The sequence below is a fragment of the Monodon monoceros genome, unplaced genomic scaffold, assembly GCF_005190385.1.
Source record: "Monodon monoceros isolate NGI ecotype Baffin Bay Population unplaced genomic scaffold, NGI_Narwhal_1 Super_Scaffold_16, whole genome shotgun sequence".
NCBI classification, from domain to species: domain Eukaryota; kingdom Metazoa; phylum Chordata; class Mammalia; order Artiodactyla; family Monodontidae; genus Monodon; species Monodon monoceros.
The window spans coordinates 66580142-66595013 of NW_021703772.1; the positions used below are offsets into that span (position 1 = coordinate 66580142).

General features: G+C 33.1%; 1 protein-coding gene across 17 annotated transcripts in view; it reads left to right on the plus strand.

Moving 5' to 3' along the window:
- SCN3A (sodium voltage-gated channel alpha subunit 3) overlaps positions 1–14872 on the plus strand; it is an 80777-nt gene that overhangs the window by 38746 nt on the left and 27159 nt on the right. For all 17 annotated transcript variants that reach the window (XM_029225023.1, XM_029225020.1, XM_029225028.1 and 14 more), the window contains exons 14-16: positions 3662–3835; positions 5054–5410; positions 7209–7679. In XM_029225023.1, the coding sequence (XP_029080856.1) occupies positions 3662–3835; positions 5054–5410; positions 7209–7679 (1002 nt within the window). The remainder of the gene's footprint in view (positions 1–3661; positions 3836–5053; positions 5411–7208; positions 7680–14872) is intronic.

Below are 14872 nucleotides of genomic sequence, written 5' to 3' on the forward strand. Positions count from 1 at the left end.
AATAAATTTTAAATTTCTATGCACTAGTTTATTACTACGCAAATGATTGCATATTGCCTTATAAATAAGGACATCGAGTTTTTTGGTTGAATTGATAACAAAAGAATGTTCCATAAAAGAGTTGTGGAACTTCCAGTCTTTACTTAGATCAATGTGCCTTTTTGTTTCCTCTTTCTGGAGCATATAAAAATTACATCACTTCCTTTTGATTCGATTGATCAAATTTGAGTATCAAGAGACCTCAAATCTCTATTGAGTTTCTCTAAGATGCTCTGTTTTGCTTTCATTTTTAAATTTTGTTTTAACCATTATAAAACCCATGCACTCATCTTAGGGATTCTATAAGCAAGGAATCTTCCATCACTCATAGTAGGTTAGATAACCTCTTCATCATACAAACATTTCCAACTAACCTGTAACTTTTTCTTCAGGGAATATCGATAGAGATCTGTAGCTCCTACACTAATTATTTTTCTTACTATAACTCTCCTAACCAGTGATTAGAGGTCCATGATATCCCTTTATTCTGCTAGACCTAGATGTGAACTTAGAAAATGGTACCTGTTCTAAAAATCTTACAGGCTATTTGCAAATAAAAGTCTAAAGAAACATAATTAGCAAAATTATTTTAATTAAATGGTGTGGTGTAGGATATGAATTCAAAATCTCAGGAAAGGGACATGATAACTTTTTGAAGGAAAAAAATGGCTCATTTATTGAAAGATAAAACCCATGGGAGCCAAATTCTAGACCTCACCTATGAAGCCTCTCTCATCAATGAAGAAGTGCTATTTGGCCATCTTACTCCTCTCCTAGTGTAATATAAAACTGCCTTCTCGTCTCTTTCTAACAACTACTAATAAAGCTCTTGTGTAACAATTGTGTGTACACTACAGTTTGTAATAAAATTTGCTAAGCAATATAATACTGATAGAAATCCAAGAATATTAAACACAGACCTGATGAATCATCTCACTATCCTCATTTGACAGATGAGATAAAAGAAAATCATAAATGTTAAATGATGTCCCACCATTTTCCTTTAAATATATTTCAATTTCATCCTTCAAAAAAGAATCAACAACAACAACAAATATTTAAAGATACAAATCCAAAAGGTATGAGGATGATAAAACTAAAACCATTAAAACAAGAAGCTAATAGTAATGGAGCGAAAGGCGGCTACAGTTATGTCAAATTCACTACAAAAGAGTGGAATGTCAGTCTGGACAAGAAGAGGTTCTGTGGAGCAAGCTGATCAATATTCAAACTTGAGCCTTTAGAACTAACATTTCTATCTTTTTAATGTATGTATCAACAGAACTTTCCTCTCTAAGTGAATACTCAGTAAGGAAACTTTCTTATCCCTGAACTGAGACCTTAAGCCCTAACATTTGATCATCCAAGCCCAGTGCCCCCCCAAACAAAATGCTTGGAATTTGTTTACTCTTGGTCCAGACTCCCAGGCTGATTCTCATCCCTATCTTTAGCACTTACACTTTTGCTGATTGTCTTGTGTCATCACGTACAATAGGCTAGAAACTTTTCACTGAACTTATCTCCTCATTAAAGAAGGTGGCTTAGGAAGCCTATAGATGTATTGTCCATAAGAAATTTATCAGCCTAAATGAACTAGGTTTATGCATTCTCAGTTTGTATATCCTAATTAGTACTGCATTTTCAAAGCCTAGTACAACATCTAGTAAGTACTCAGCAATTTTTTATTAATGAATGAATGGCTACAGAAATATATAATCCAAAATTTCAAAAAACAAAAAGCTTCTTCAGAAGACAAGATATATTATAATTAGGCTAAGTCCAAACAATAAACATTCAGTATGTTTTTATTAATTGTCTTAGTCTTAAAAATTCTTCATGATAAAGAAATTCAAAGGCAGCAGAATGTATGTTTATAAACCATACACGGATTTATGTACATAACCATATACATATCCAGGGGTTGCAGTTCTCTGTGTTCTTAGCATTTTTTGATGGAGTTTTAAAATTTTATAAACATAAGCATCATGATCAATAGCCTCAGTTGACCTTTGCTAGAATGAGAAAGATTTTTTCAAAATTCTTAATCACTGACAATGCTAAACTAGACTAAAATGTACGTAAAACAATCCCAATGATTTTTAGGGCCTAAATTGAAAGCATTTAAAGAGATAAATAGCTATGACATTAAACTGCAAATTGTAATTAAAATGTTATTTTTAAAGAGAATTTCATGCTGGGATTAAATTTTAGATGAAAGAATTTAAGTTTAAGGTATGGGTTTTTAAAATGCAGGACATCTTCTAGTCATTTCAGAAGAGCTGAAAAGTTCACCTTATGATTTTCTGTAGGAAGAGATATTTGTAGATCATTTACCTGGATTGTTTCTAACTCAATTTAACTAATATATTTCTATAATCAGGCTGTTTATTTCAAATAGTAGCTGCTCCTAAAACTTTATATAAGAAATAAAATTCATATAAATCAGAACTTATTTTACATTCACCAGGGAAAAAATACCCCAGGGTAAGTCCTTCTATAAATGAAAAAAATCACTTTTTAATGTGCATTCCAGCATATCTGGATTTTCATATACTAAGCTTGCTTGAATTACATTTTACTTCTATTTGAGTGAATGAATGATGAACTGAAGTTAAGCTATCTTTTCTGGTATGGGTATTTCCCTTAGGTCTTTCTGTGATTGGGAAAATGAGATGCTGGCTGCAATTATACTTTGTAAGAGTAGAACAAGATTTCCTTTAATTAATATATTTTAGGAAACCAAATAATTTTGATACTGTTATTTTGACAAAGTTCCTTCAAGGTAAAGGCTGATTTACCTTGGTAAGTGGTAAGCCTGACTTTAGTCATAATATGCAGCTTTTACCTATAGTTAATATAATTGCTTTAAAAGATTTTTTGCAAGAGTAATTTCATAGCTCTTCATGTCCTTGGGCATCTTAGCCTGTGGTTTTGAATTAAAAAACAAAACCATTTTCAAATAGACATTCATCCAGCCACTCAAATAATTTATTAATCCTAATTTTGGGTGTATGCATACTGAGAATGTTCTCCTGATGCTTTCAATTAAATCTGCAGTTCCTTGCTCTACTTATCCATTAACCTTAATTCTGAGGCATAAATCCAGAGATAATTATTATAAAACATATGTGGCAAACTCACTCTTATTTCAGGAATGTTTATAAAATTATAGAAATAAGATGGTGTCCCTTAAAAACAAATAAAAATGAAGAACAAAATATGGTTTTTACCAATTTGAAGTAATTTTTGAGTGACTTCCAATAATACATAAATTGTTCTTATTGCAATACTTAAAAAAAATTGGTTGTGATTATGGTAGAAACATAGGGTACCAAAAAAGGCAATAATTCAGTAGCTATTATTTAGTATCGGATTTCAAATGTGGACAATGAAATGTTTTCAAATCAGCATTGTCTTGGAAATCTAGCAGATTCATTAACTAACACAAATCCACTTAAAATATTCCCCTGAAAAAAATGCTAAACTTGTATATCCATTTGTCACATTTCTTCACTTTAAATTTTAGATATTTTTACTCACAACTGTTTAACCTTCTTTACAAATTCTTAAGAGTGTCAAAACTTTTTCAATGCTTGAAGTACTGATCTCTATTTTACTTTAGGTCTTCACTGGGATCTTCACAGCAGAAATGGTCCTCAAGATCATTGCCATGGATCCATATTATTATTTCCAAGAGGGCTGGAATATCTTTGATGGAATTATTGTCAGCCTTAGTTTAATGGAGCTTGGCCTGGCAAATGTGGAGGGACTGTCTGTACTGAGATCGTTCAGACTGGTATCTGCACAGACTATGTTTATATTCTATCTCTCATTGGCAAAATACTTATTTCAAAAATGAATCAATGTGTATAGTTTTTATAGCTTTTTACCTCAATGATATTTTAAACTTAAACCAGTATGTGTGATATTCTAAGAAAATATATAAATGTTCTCTTTAAAGCTGAGTGTGACTGTTTATCAAGAATGATGAAAAATGGTTGAAACACTTCATAATAATCAACTATGTAAGGCACATTTAAAAACACACATGTGCTTCTAAAATTATGTTTTAAATTCATTAAAAAAATTTTTTTGCTTTCAAGTCTCTAAAGAAATATAAATAAAAACTTTATACCCAATTAATCTTATCTTTTTATCAACCTTACTTATATTAGTGGTAACTACTTTAAAGGAATATGTGGGAAAATATTTGATCCCATTAGCACTTTAGACAATGGTATAACAAACTTTTTTGAATTTAGCAAGAAAAATTATTTAAAAATATGCAAAATTTTATTGGAAATTAAGTAAAATGTGTATTTTTCAAATTGAAAAGCTTTTCCTTAAGTTTATCAAATTAATTTATTTTACTTTTATATTATAAATGTCCATTAAAAATATATAACTCAGGGCTTCCCTGGTGGCGTAGTGGTTGAGAGTCCGCCTGCCAATGCGGGGGACACGGGTTCGTGCCCCGGTCCAGGAGGGTCCCGCATGCCGCGGAGCGGCTAGGCCCATGGGCCATGGCCGCTGGGCCTGCGCGTCTGGGGCCTGTGCTCCGCAGCGGGAGAGGCCGCAGCAGTGAGGGGCCCGCGTACCGCAAAAAAAAAAAAAAAAAATATATATATATATATATATATACCTCATACTTTTAATATTTCTTTTTACTCTCTAAAATATAGTTGGAGGTGACATTAGCTTGCTAAATTCACAAATGTCTGTAATCAAAGTATTAATTTGTTTTCATGGATATATCTGTTGATGAATCAGAAATGTTTTATCATTTCTGAAATATTTTCTCTCTTATATTTGCACTGAAATGATATTATGATTTGATTTACAATTCCAGTATTATTAACACTTTTTTCTGGATTTGAATTTTAGTATAGTTTGAGATTTTATATTCCTCAGAGGTGGGAGTACAATATAGTATCATACTGATAAAATGATGTCTAACTAACTTTTAAAATTATATTGTGACTACTACTAAGAGTATATTTTCACTTGATTACAGCTCCGAGTTTTCAAGCTGGCAAAATCCTGGCCCACCCTGAATATGCTAATTAAGATCATTGGCAATTCAGTGGGGGCTCTAGGTAACCTCACCTTGGTGTTGGCCATCATCGTCTTCATTTTTGCTGTGGTCGGCATGCAGCTCTTTGGTAAGAGCTACAAAGAATGTGTCTGCAAGATCTCTAGTGACTGTCAACTCCCACGCTGGCACATGAATGACTTCTTCCACTCCTTCCTGATTGTGTTCCGAGTGCTGTGTGGAGAGTGGATAGAGACCATGTGGGACTGCATGGAGGTCGCTGGCCAAACCATGTGCCTTATTGTTTTCATGTTGGTCATGGTCATTGGAAACCTGGTGGTACGTATGTATTACAAATGCTCATAATTAAGAACAAGATCAGACAGTGGCTAAGAAGGTGGCCTGATGCAGCAGACACATCTGGTTTTATCATCAACAACCTAGACTCAAATCCCAGTACTAGCACTCTGAGCATGGGCAAGCTGCTTAACTTCTCTCAGCCTAAAATTCCCCGACTATGAAACTGTAATAACAAAACTGAAATCTTATGGTTTATGTGAGGATTACATGAGGTATACCCGTGACAGTCCAGGGACAAAAATATTAGTTTTTAGTTTTCCTTCTTCAAAAAAAATGTTTTTATCAAGACTAACTTTGTCCTAATATTATTTTTTATGGCCTGAATTATTTTTATTCTATTATTATTTTGATGAGATTATGATCTCCAGTAATTCTAAACAAAAGACTATTGAAACTGTTCTTTACACATACATAGCTCATATTGTTTGCTTACTCAGAGGCATAAGTTGCATATTACCAAATTTTGAAGACAAATTTCAATGAAACAGTGCATTATATTTTAGCTATGTATTGTAATTATCCAAACATCTTGGAAATATATTCTTCCCTGAATTTGCTTATTTAAGGAAAATAAATTATTGAGGTTTAAGTTATGCACATGTATAAACACTGACCAGATTTAAAAGACTTACTTTTAGCTCTGACTTAAAAGCACTAATATAGAAGCACAATTTGTATGTTTATGTGTTTTAATGCTTACATTTTTCAATCATGTGTGGTCAGAGTGTTTCTTTATGCTATCATACTGAACCTTTCCTTTGAGAAGTACATTTCAAATGAGACTGCTTAAAAGAATGTTTGTGGGATACCTGTGGACATGCAATTTTTTCAGAATAGTAAATAAGGAAGCTCTAGATTCTGAATAAATCTGATATAAAAATAAGGCAACAAACTGGGGTTCTGGCTTAGCATGAGTCTTCCTACCATGTAACATATTTTGAAACTCAGTAACTACATTTCAAGCTAAAAATATTACTATAAATAAATTTTATTTTGCATCAGCTATAATGAATTCTTCTTCTATTATTCATATTTTATCAGTTAATTGGGTAATATTTTCCCCATGTATCCAAATGATACACTGAGATTTCTTCATGTTTTCTGCAAAAAAAAAAAAGTAATTTACATTATATGGGTCCAGCCTAAACCCTGGAATAATTTTAGACTTCTCTCCATCTGTTGAACTATTTGGACACATATATTTCAAAGTATACTGATGAGAAATGTGTTAAACCTTTTATAATTTGCCTTTAGTAATTTCTGCTGCTATAAAAGTTTGTGGTCATGGGACAATGGAATTTGTATTTCAAGTATGTTGTTTTAACACATATCCATCAGGCTATTAAACAGATAAATTCATTATTTACACACATGAAGCTAGACATTCCCTAGACAAACTGGTAAAATGCAGTAAAATGACTAAAATAAAAATATCTCTTTTTTTTCTCATTGGCCAAAACCACAAAAATGGGATTTTTGTCTTTTCACTGGCAACCCTGAGTAGACACAATTTAAATCTTAGAACCTCCAATTTCCTGTTGTCCTTCTCGGTTTGAAAGGAAGGGTGCTTGTTTTACCATTTTGTCCTTAGAGCAGGTAGAAGATTTCAGGTTCTTTAAATGGTGTGTGATTAAGACAAGGTTTCTGAAATACAGTAAGCATTCAAGAAGCAGCTGTTGAATTAATTTTAGCAAAGATCTATGAGTTCCCTGTTTAAGCTATTATGTTTATGCATACTTCAATATTAATACAGCAAAATTTTCTTTGTTTCTTTTAGGTTCTGAACCTCTTTCTGGCCTTATTGTTGAGTTCATTTAGCTCAGACAATCTTGCTGCCACTGATGATGATAATGAAATAAACAATCTCCAGATTGCAGTAGGAAGGATGCAAAAGGGAATTGATTATGTGAAAAATAAGATACAGGAGTGTTTCCAAAAAACCTTTTTCAGAAAGCCAAAAGGTATAGAAATCCATGAAGGCAACAAAATAGACAGCTGTGTGTCCAATAATACTGGGATTGAAATAAGCAAAGAGCTTAATTATCTTAAGGATGGGAATGGAACCACCAGTGGTGTAGGTACTGGAAGCAGTGTTGAAAAATATGTAATCGATGAAAATGACTATATGTCATTCATAAATAATCCCAGCCTCACTGTAACAGTGCCAATTGCTGTTGGAGAGTCTGACTTTGAAAACTTAAATACTGAAGAGTTCAGCAGTGAGTCAGAACTAGAAGAAAGCAAAGAGGTAAGAATGCTTTTAAAGTTTTTCTTGCATTTCCTATAAAAAACATGCACCAGTTACTTAGTATTTTTATTGTGCTTATATGCATTATTAAAAAGTGTATTGAAAGTCATATATACAGTAATGTTGGAAAATTATGAGATATTCTTTTTTGAGAATTCCATCCATTGAAATTCCAACTTTTCACAGAAAATCATCATTCTGAATAATTAGTATATTCATCTTCTTGATAGTTTGAAAGTCTGATTAAAAGATGTGGCCTTCAAAAAAACAGATTTTATTTAATATATTCTATTCTACATTCTATTATGCTCTTTGGAAAAAATAACAATGAACCATATTTTATTGATCATTGTTAAAGTGTTATCTCCTTACTTTCTATAATATATTAAGTTTTGCTATGATTTTTTTAATGTGAAAGTTTTGTGTACTTTTTGTTCTCCTCTAAACCTTTTATTGCCTATGATAAGAGTATTATTCATTTATTAAAATTTTACACATATTAGGAAATTAAAAGTAGTACTGATTACATTTTGCCCAGTCAAGGATAAGCAAATCTATAAGGTCTTCCAGATTAACTTGGAAATAGTAAGATTTAGAAAAACTCTACTTAAGGATTACAGTTAAACTGTAGACTGGAAAGCTGTTCTTACTGTCATATTACTACTTACTTAAAAGAAAAGAAAGGAAATTGTTCCTCCTGTAGGATTAAAATTCATAGGATCCTATGATAGTAGCTTAGTGGTATTAATTCTGCAATTCTGCATTGTGCAGAACAGGACTAAATTTTTTATTATTACTTATTTATAGACTTCTGATATACCAGTAGGAAGTAGGAAGTTAAGTCTAGCACAGGGTTATAAAAGACAGGTTTTAGCATGAGGGTATAAATATTGACACCATAGGAATCAGACAAATGATGTCTGATTCTGTGAGCATATTTGCATATTTTGGAACTTTTTTTTTTTGTAATATGTCAACAGAATTTGTATAAGTAGTAAGTAGCTGACAGTGTCACAACTGATACCCTCCCGATCCTTTTTTTCAGGCATTTCAGAGCTTCTGAGATATAATGGTAAATTTGAAAATATTTTGAAAAAGGTAAAAATACACAAAAAATGTGTATTCTTTCTCCGAAAATTCTTTCTTCGAAATTCTCCGAAATTCCACTCAAAGTCTACTTAGAGAGTTCAATTCTAATTTATGTGTTGCTCATTCTGGTAAAATAAGAATTCAATTCTAATTTTATTTTCCATCACTTGACATAGATTTATTTAAGAAAATCATCAATTAATTAACAGGCATTTATTGAGCACTTTTGTGAATTCAGCACTCTGCTGGATACTAAGGGTAAGGAAGAGTTAAAGGAGAGATTCATAACATAACCCCCTTCAGGGAAATCTCAGCATCTTTGAGGAAGCTAATACTAACTCACAAAATTATTAAAAACCTATTAAAAAGTTTAATCCTGTAGGACTGAATACAAGATTATACAAGTATTGAGAACAGCAAGAACATAGCAAATTGTTAAACGGAAGAGATAAAATTAAAGTAGGCCTCAAAATGTGGGTCAAATACATGAACAGAAAGCAAAAAGCAGAAACTTACTAAACAAAAGCCAGAGTTAGAGTGAGCTTAGTATTAAGGTGCAGTAGTGAAATAATCAGCATGTATAAAGTATTGGTTGAAAAGACTGGAAAAATATGTATGGGTGAGTAAGGTAGTTTCAGATTATACAGTCTTTGAAGTAAGTCAAGGAGCTTGGAATTGGCTGCATAGTCAATAAGGTGCTAAGCAGGTGAAAAGCAATAGGAAAGTGATGTTTTAGGAAAATTTATTTGATAGCAATAAGTAAAACCGTTTAGAGTGAGAACTGTTATCTTGGGGAATGTGGTAACAATCATTTGATAATAATGAGGTGACAGAATTCTGGGCTACGGTAATAAGTATGGGAACTGAGACTAACTGGCTTTTGACCAACCTAGTAAAGAATCTGAGAAATTGGGAAAATGGTGATGCAACTGGCTGAAATGGCCTTTTTAAGAAGGTTACCAGGTTTATGGGGGAAGAGAAAGAATTCAATTGGGACATACTGAATTAGAAGTGGGATATAGTGAGAACGAGAGACTGAATGAGCAGTCAGGGTTTAAAAATAGATTTAATAACGCAGATTTCATAATTATCTGATTCCTTGAAAATAGAGGAGTTCCCTAAAGAAGTAATTACAAAGAGAAAATAAGGGAAGACTAGGGACAAGACTAGCTTGGAGTCAAGAAGAGATAGAAAAGCCAAAGAGGCAGAGAAACATTTGCTATGTTAACATCATAGGTTTCATCTCACTGCACTCATGGAAATGATATATCTTAATTTCTTTTTACCAAAAAGTTGGTTTCCAGAATACTTCAAAAACTCACTTTGTTATACAGCAGAAACTAACACACCATTGTAAAGCAGTTATACTCCAATAAAGATGTTAAAAAAAAAAACTCTATGATGTTCACAGATATTTCAAATTATTGCTTTAGGAGAATACTACCTCATTGTCATGTCCTTTTTTTTAATGACTAAAAAATCATAAACTTGGAACAATGAGATACAATGTCTTCATTTTCAAGTCCTTGAAAACATTTTATTATCTGAACAAAAATTCTTTATTGGGTGATTTTTTAAAATAATCATCTGTCCTCTTCCAAGCTGGTTTTGGATACATGGAATCCAATTACAGAATGTAATAAAATTGTTTAAAGTATACAGATATATTAGAGGGAAAATACTTAAAAGTAAATATAAAATTAAAACTTTTATAAAGCTAGGATAAAATTTCAAATTATTTTGCACAGTAAAATTAAATTCAGCAGTAAGTTTTATGTGGATGATTTTTTAAATTAGTACCAGAAAAACCTTGAAAGAATAATAGGGCAATTCTCACGTATGCTCACACAAAGTTTAAAAGTACAGTTGACCCTTGAACAACACAGGAGTTAGGGGTGTCAACCCTATATCCAGTTGAAAATCCGAGTATAATTTACAGTTGCCCCTCCATATACATGATTTCGTATCTGCACTCCCACATCTACAAATTCAGCCAACTGAGGATCCTGTAGCTGTAGTATTTACTATTGAAAAAAATCTGTGTGTAAGTGGACCTGCACAGTTGAAACCTGTGTCGTCCCAGGGTCAACTGTACACTGTTTTCAAAAATAAAAGTAAAAATCAGCATTATAGAATAGATTTAAATAAATTCCAGCGAAGTTCAGTTTTGATCTGAAATTTCTGAAAACTGCTGGCATTGAACACAGGTCACATATCAGATTCACATTTATGTTGGCTGGGTTGTTCTTTTTTATTAGCTATTGCACACACACACTCATACACACACACACAAATTAAAAATAACGTATCCATAAAGTGGCATATTGGTTCACACTTCTTAGTTTTTTGAACACAAGTAGATAAAGAACATTGGGCTGTGCTTTGGGGGACACAAAATATCCTTTCTCTTTGCTGACAAAGTGAAAAATCATACAAGTTAAACCTAACAGAATGATACATTTCAAAAGAAAGGAAGAAAGAAAAGAAAAAAAAATTTGCACCACATTTCTGCTTTAAGAAGAGGCAGTAAATTAGTCATTAATTTAGATAGTATTTGAAAACTCTAGCTGCTCTATTCCTTCCATTCATTTTCAAAATATCTAGCTATACCACAGTTGGGGAGAAATGATCTCTAGAAGATTTTAGAGATAAAAATATGAACTGCTGTTATTATATTATGTAATACATATTTTATATATGTGTATCTATTATATGCACCAGTAACATAAACAGACTGGTATGGAAACGAACATAAAGTTTTGCATGAAAAAAATTTTAAGGAAATTGAAGGCATGAATTTCAAAATAGTGATCCTTTTATTTTGTAAAACCTTGGAATTGTATATATCTTATGACAAGATATAATGTAGAATTTTGTTTTTATATAAACATGATTTCTTGACATTTTTATATAATTATGGATTTTTTACAATTTAGTTCTTGAAAGGTTTCATTGTCTTCCCAGGTGAAGGATATAGAATAAATGCTCTTAAGAAGCATATTTCAAGTTGAATTCCAAAGCTCAATCTAGGAATATCATACTGTGACCTTCACTGCTTACCATTCTTACTTCTCACAGGGGTAAAATCAAGCTGGAGCCTTCAAGAATGAAACTCTGGCGTTTTTTAACCAGCCAGAGGCTCGTGCCACCACTTTTACCCAGGTTACCCAAGCAAGTTGTACATGTACAATCACTTTCTAAATAAATTTTGACTGGCCTGCATGCTACTCAGCTACGTTCCTTCCCCTGCCATGGCAAGGAAGTGCTAGACGTGCCCAGCTGCTCTCTGCTGAATCGTGTGACACATCACAGCATGGTCAGGCAAGACGGACAGTCCCAACACCGTTTTTGATTCTGTTAATGACTTTCCAGTTTAGTCTGTTTAGGCTTTTAAAAGCAATAATTGCATGCTCTATAGGATTTATATCTATTTTAAAACATGATAGAAATGTTTAAAGTTCAAAATAGTTAAGAACTTGAGAGGATGCATTTTTTTTCAGCTTTTATTTCATTAAAATAAGACCACAACTTTTTGTTGTTGTTGATTCAGCCCTTATAAGTAAACTGTATTACCAAAATGAGCCTCACAGGGTTTGACAGTGTTGCCATTTTCAGATCATTATATTCAGATCTGTGCATATAATTTTCAACCCATCCAATTCATGTGCTCCAGATAGAAATGTTTGCTTTCATGTTTTGGGGGAAAGCCTCCATTAAAAAAAAAAAAGAGTAAGGTGATCATGAGATTTTGGATATGAAGGGCCATAGTCTGTATACATTTGGGCACCACATATCTTGGATTTTCATGTAGTTTGGGGAAGTTGTTAAGTCATGTGTCTGCCAAACCCTAAGTGATCACTGTAGTTAAAAAATGAAAAGCATCATGATACAGGATAGGAAAAGTTCATTGCATCTTAATATTAAGTAATTGGTTCAGTGTACCCATTTTTTTAAATTTCCCTGATCCACATTAATTTCTCCCTAAATGTTCTACCCAAAACTGAGCAGGCAAAAAAGAGACTTGGAAAATTTCCTTCTTTGGATTATTATTTATTGATTATAGTTTTATAAGGAATAAAGGATATCTCCAAAAATTGCTGTAGGTTTGTGGATGAAATAGATCTTTAGTTTATTCTCTTGACTCAACTTTCTCCTGTTACTGGAATCACAGCCAGAGTGAGTGTTCTTGTTTGTTTGTTTTTGGGCACACCACACGGCTTGTGGGATCTTAGCTCCCTGACCAGGGATCAAAGCCGGGTCCACAGCAATGAAAGCCTGAGTCTTAACCATTGGACCGCCAGGGAATTCCCCAGAGTGAGTGTTCTTGAAGGCAAGTTAAAAAGTGAAAAGTTCATGAGTATTAGCAGTTTTCAAGGCTTTTGGTGAAAAAAAAAAAAAAACCTAATTAGAGCTTGGGGTTTGTCTATAGGTTTAATTTATACATACTCTTTTCTTCTTTAGGGATAACTGAGAATTAGCTGTAAAATGAAACAAATTCAGACATAAAATTATAAATAAAAAGTTTTCTAAAATACAGCCCCTGGTGATTTATGTAATTTTACTTAAAATGACTTTTTAGTTTTAGGAGTAGAACAAGATTATTAGTCATTGAAGAAAATCTGATTATTTTTTCTTCACAAGCAGGGCAGAATTAAATGGTACTGGAAAATTATCTTTTACACCATGTTTATAACAGGATTCCCTCTTTTTCAAAGTCGTTATGGAAACTTTGAAAATGATGCTTGACTAAGGTCCCAAGCACGTACCCTTCTAGAAAAGGCCCTGTGCTCCGTTTTCAGAATCTGGAGAGCAATGGGAGAATACCTCTAGCTTCCCATTTCTGTTACGTTCTCAGTGTCTTCCAAATGCTCTCTGAGAAACTGAATGTGACACAACTCTTTCAGAGGCACAGATGGGAGTGTGAAAAGCCATTTTAAACCTATCTTGACCTTTAGAGAAAGGTTTTGGTGCTTCAGTGTACTTCTGCTGAAATAAAAATTAAGGCAAGTTTAGATGGAAATTTTTGTATTATCTTAACATAAACCAGCTTTTTCTTTTGCCTGCTGGATGTCCTTTTACCTTATTCTTCAACTACCATATAATTATTGTCAGTTTCCTATATTATGTTCGTAGTAAGCCTCTTTTAAAATAAAAGGTGCATGAGGGGTGTTACACATTTAAAATATGTTAAGGCCAAACTAAATAGAGATGGTTTATATTTTTAACCATTCAATAAGTGGTCCAGAAAAAAAAGAGCTATTGGTTTTAGTCGTGTTCCTCCTGCCTTGGATATGCAGCCCAGTGACCTCACTGTGTGGCTACCTGTCCTTCAAATGAAATATAAGTCAAGATATGGATATGCATATCCAAAAGATCAGACTAAGGCCCTGATAGATTGTGTAACCAAAAGATTTTCTTCTTTTACTTTCAAGACAAAACCCAGAAGTTTTGAAAGAAATGGCTAGATTTTAAAGGCAGTCTGTAATGGCTGAATCTTTTATTTTTGCTTTTGAATCATATAGCAGTTTGTGAGAGTCAAACATTTGATAGCTGACTGAAAATAAATGAAATGTGAGCGCATTTCGGTGGAAGTAGGCCAGTTGCTAACATTCTCTTCCATTTCTGAAAGTTAAATTTCACTATTTAATTGGATAAAAATTGAGCAATATTCGCCATAAGGGGGGATTTCTATATAAGTTCATGTTATCAGGGGAAAATGGCCTTTCTGGGTGCTGATTCTGTCATTTCTTACAAGTAGTATTTGCAGCTAACCTTGAAAACTTCACATTCATGTACCATGTCTTTGAGAACATGGTTCTTGGACCAGCGTGCGGCTTCCACAGCATTGCGCCGGGCTTCTGCTTCAGCCAGGCATGCTTCCTGTGGCTGAATTAGGCCTGGAGAATGTTGCATCTTCAAACCTGCTTTCCAGTGTGCATTTGTAGAGCATAAGTCATCATCCCTCTGTAGACTCAATAGTTTCTACAAGGGATGGAAGAATCTAGCCTTAAGTGCCATTAAATATTGGACGGATAGGGAGAAAACAGTACAAGAAAACAAGTGATGAGCTTGTACTATGTGGTTTTATATGGAAGCTTTCTACT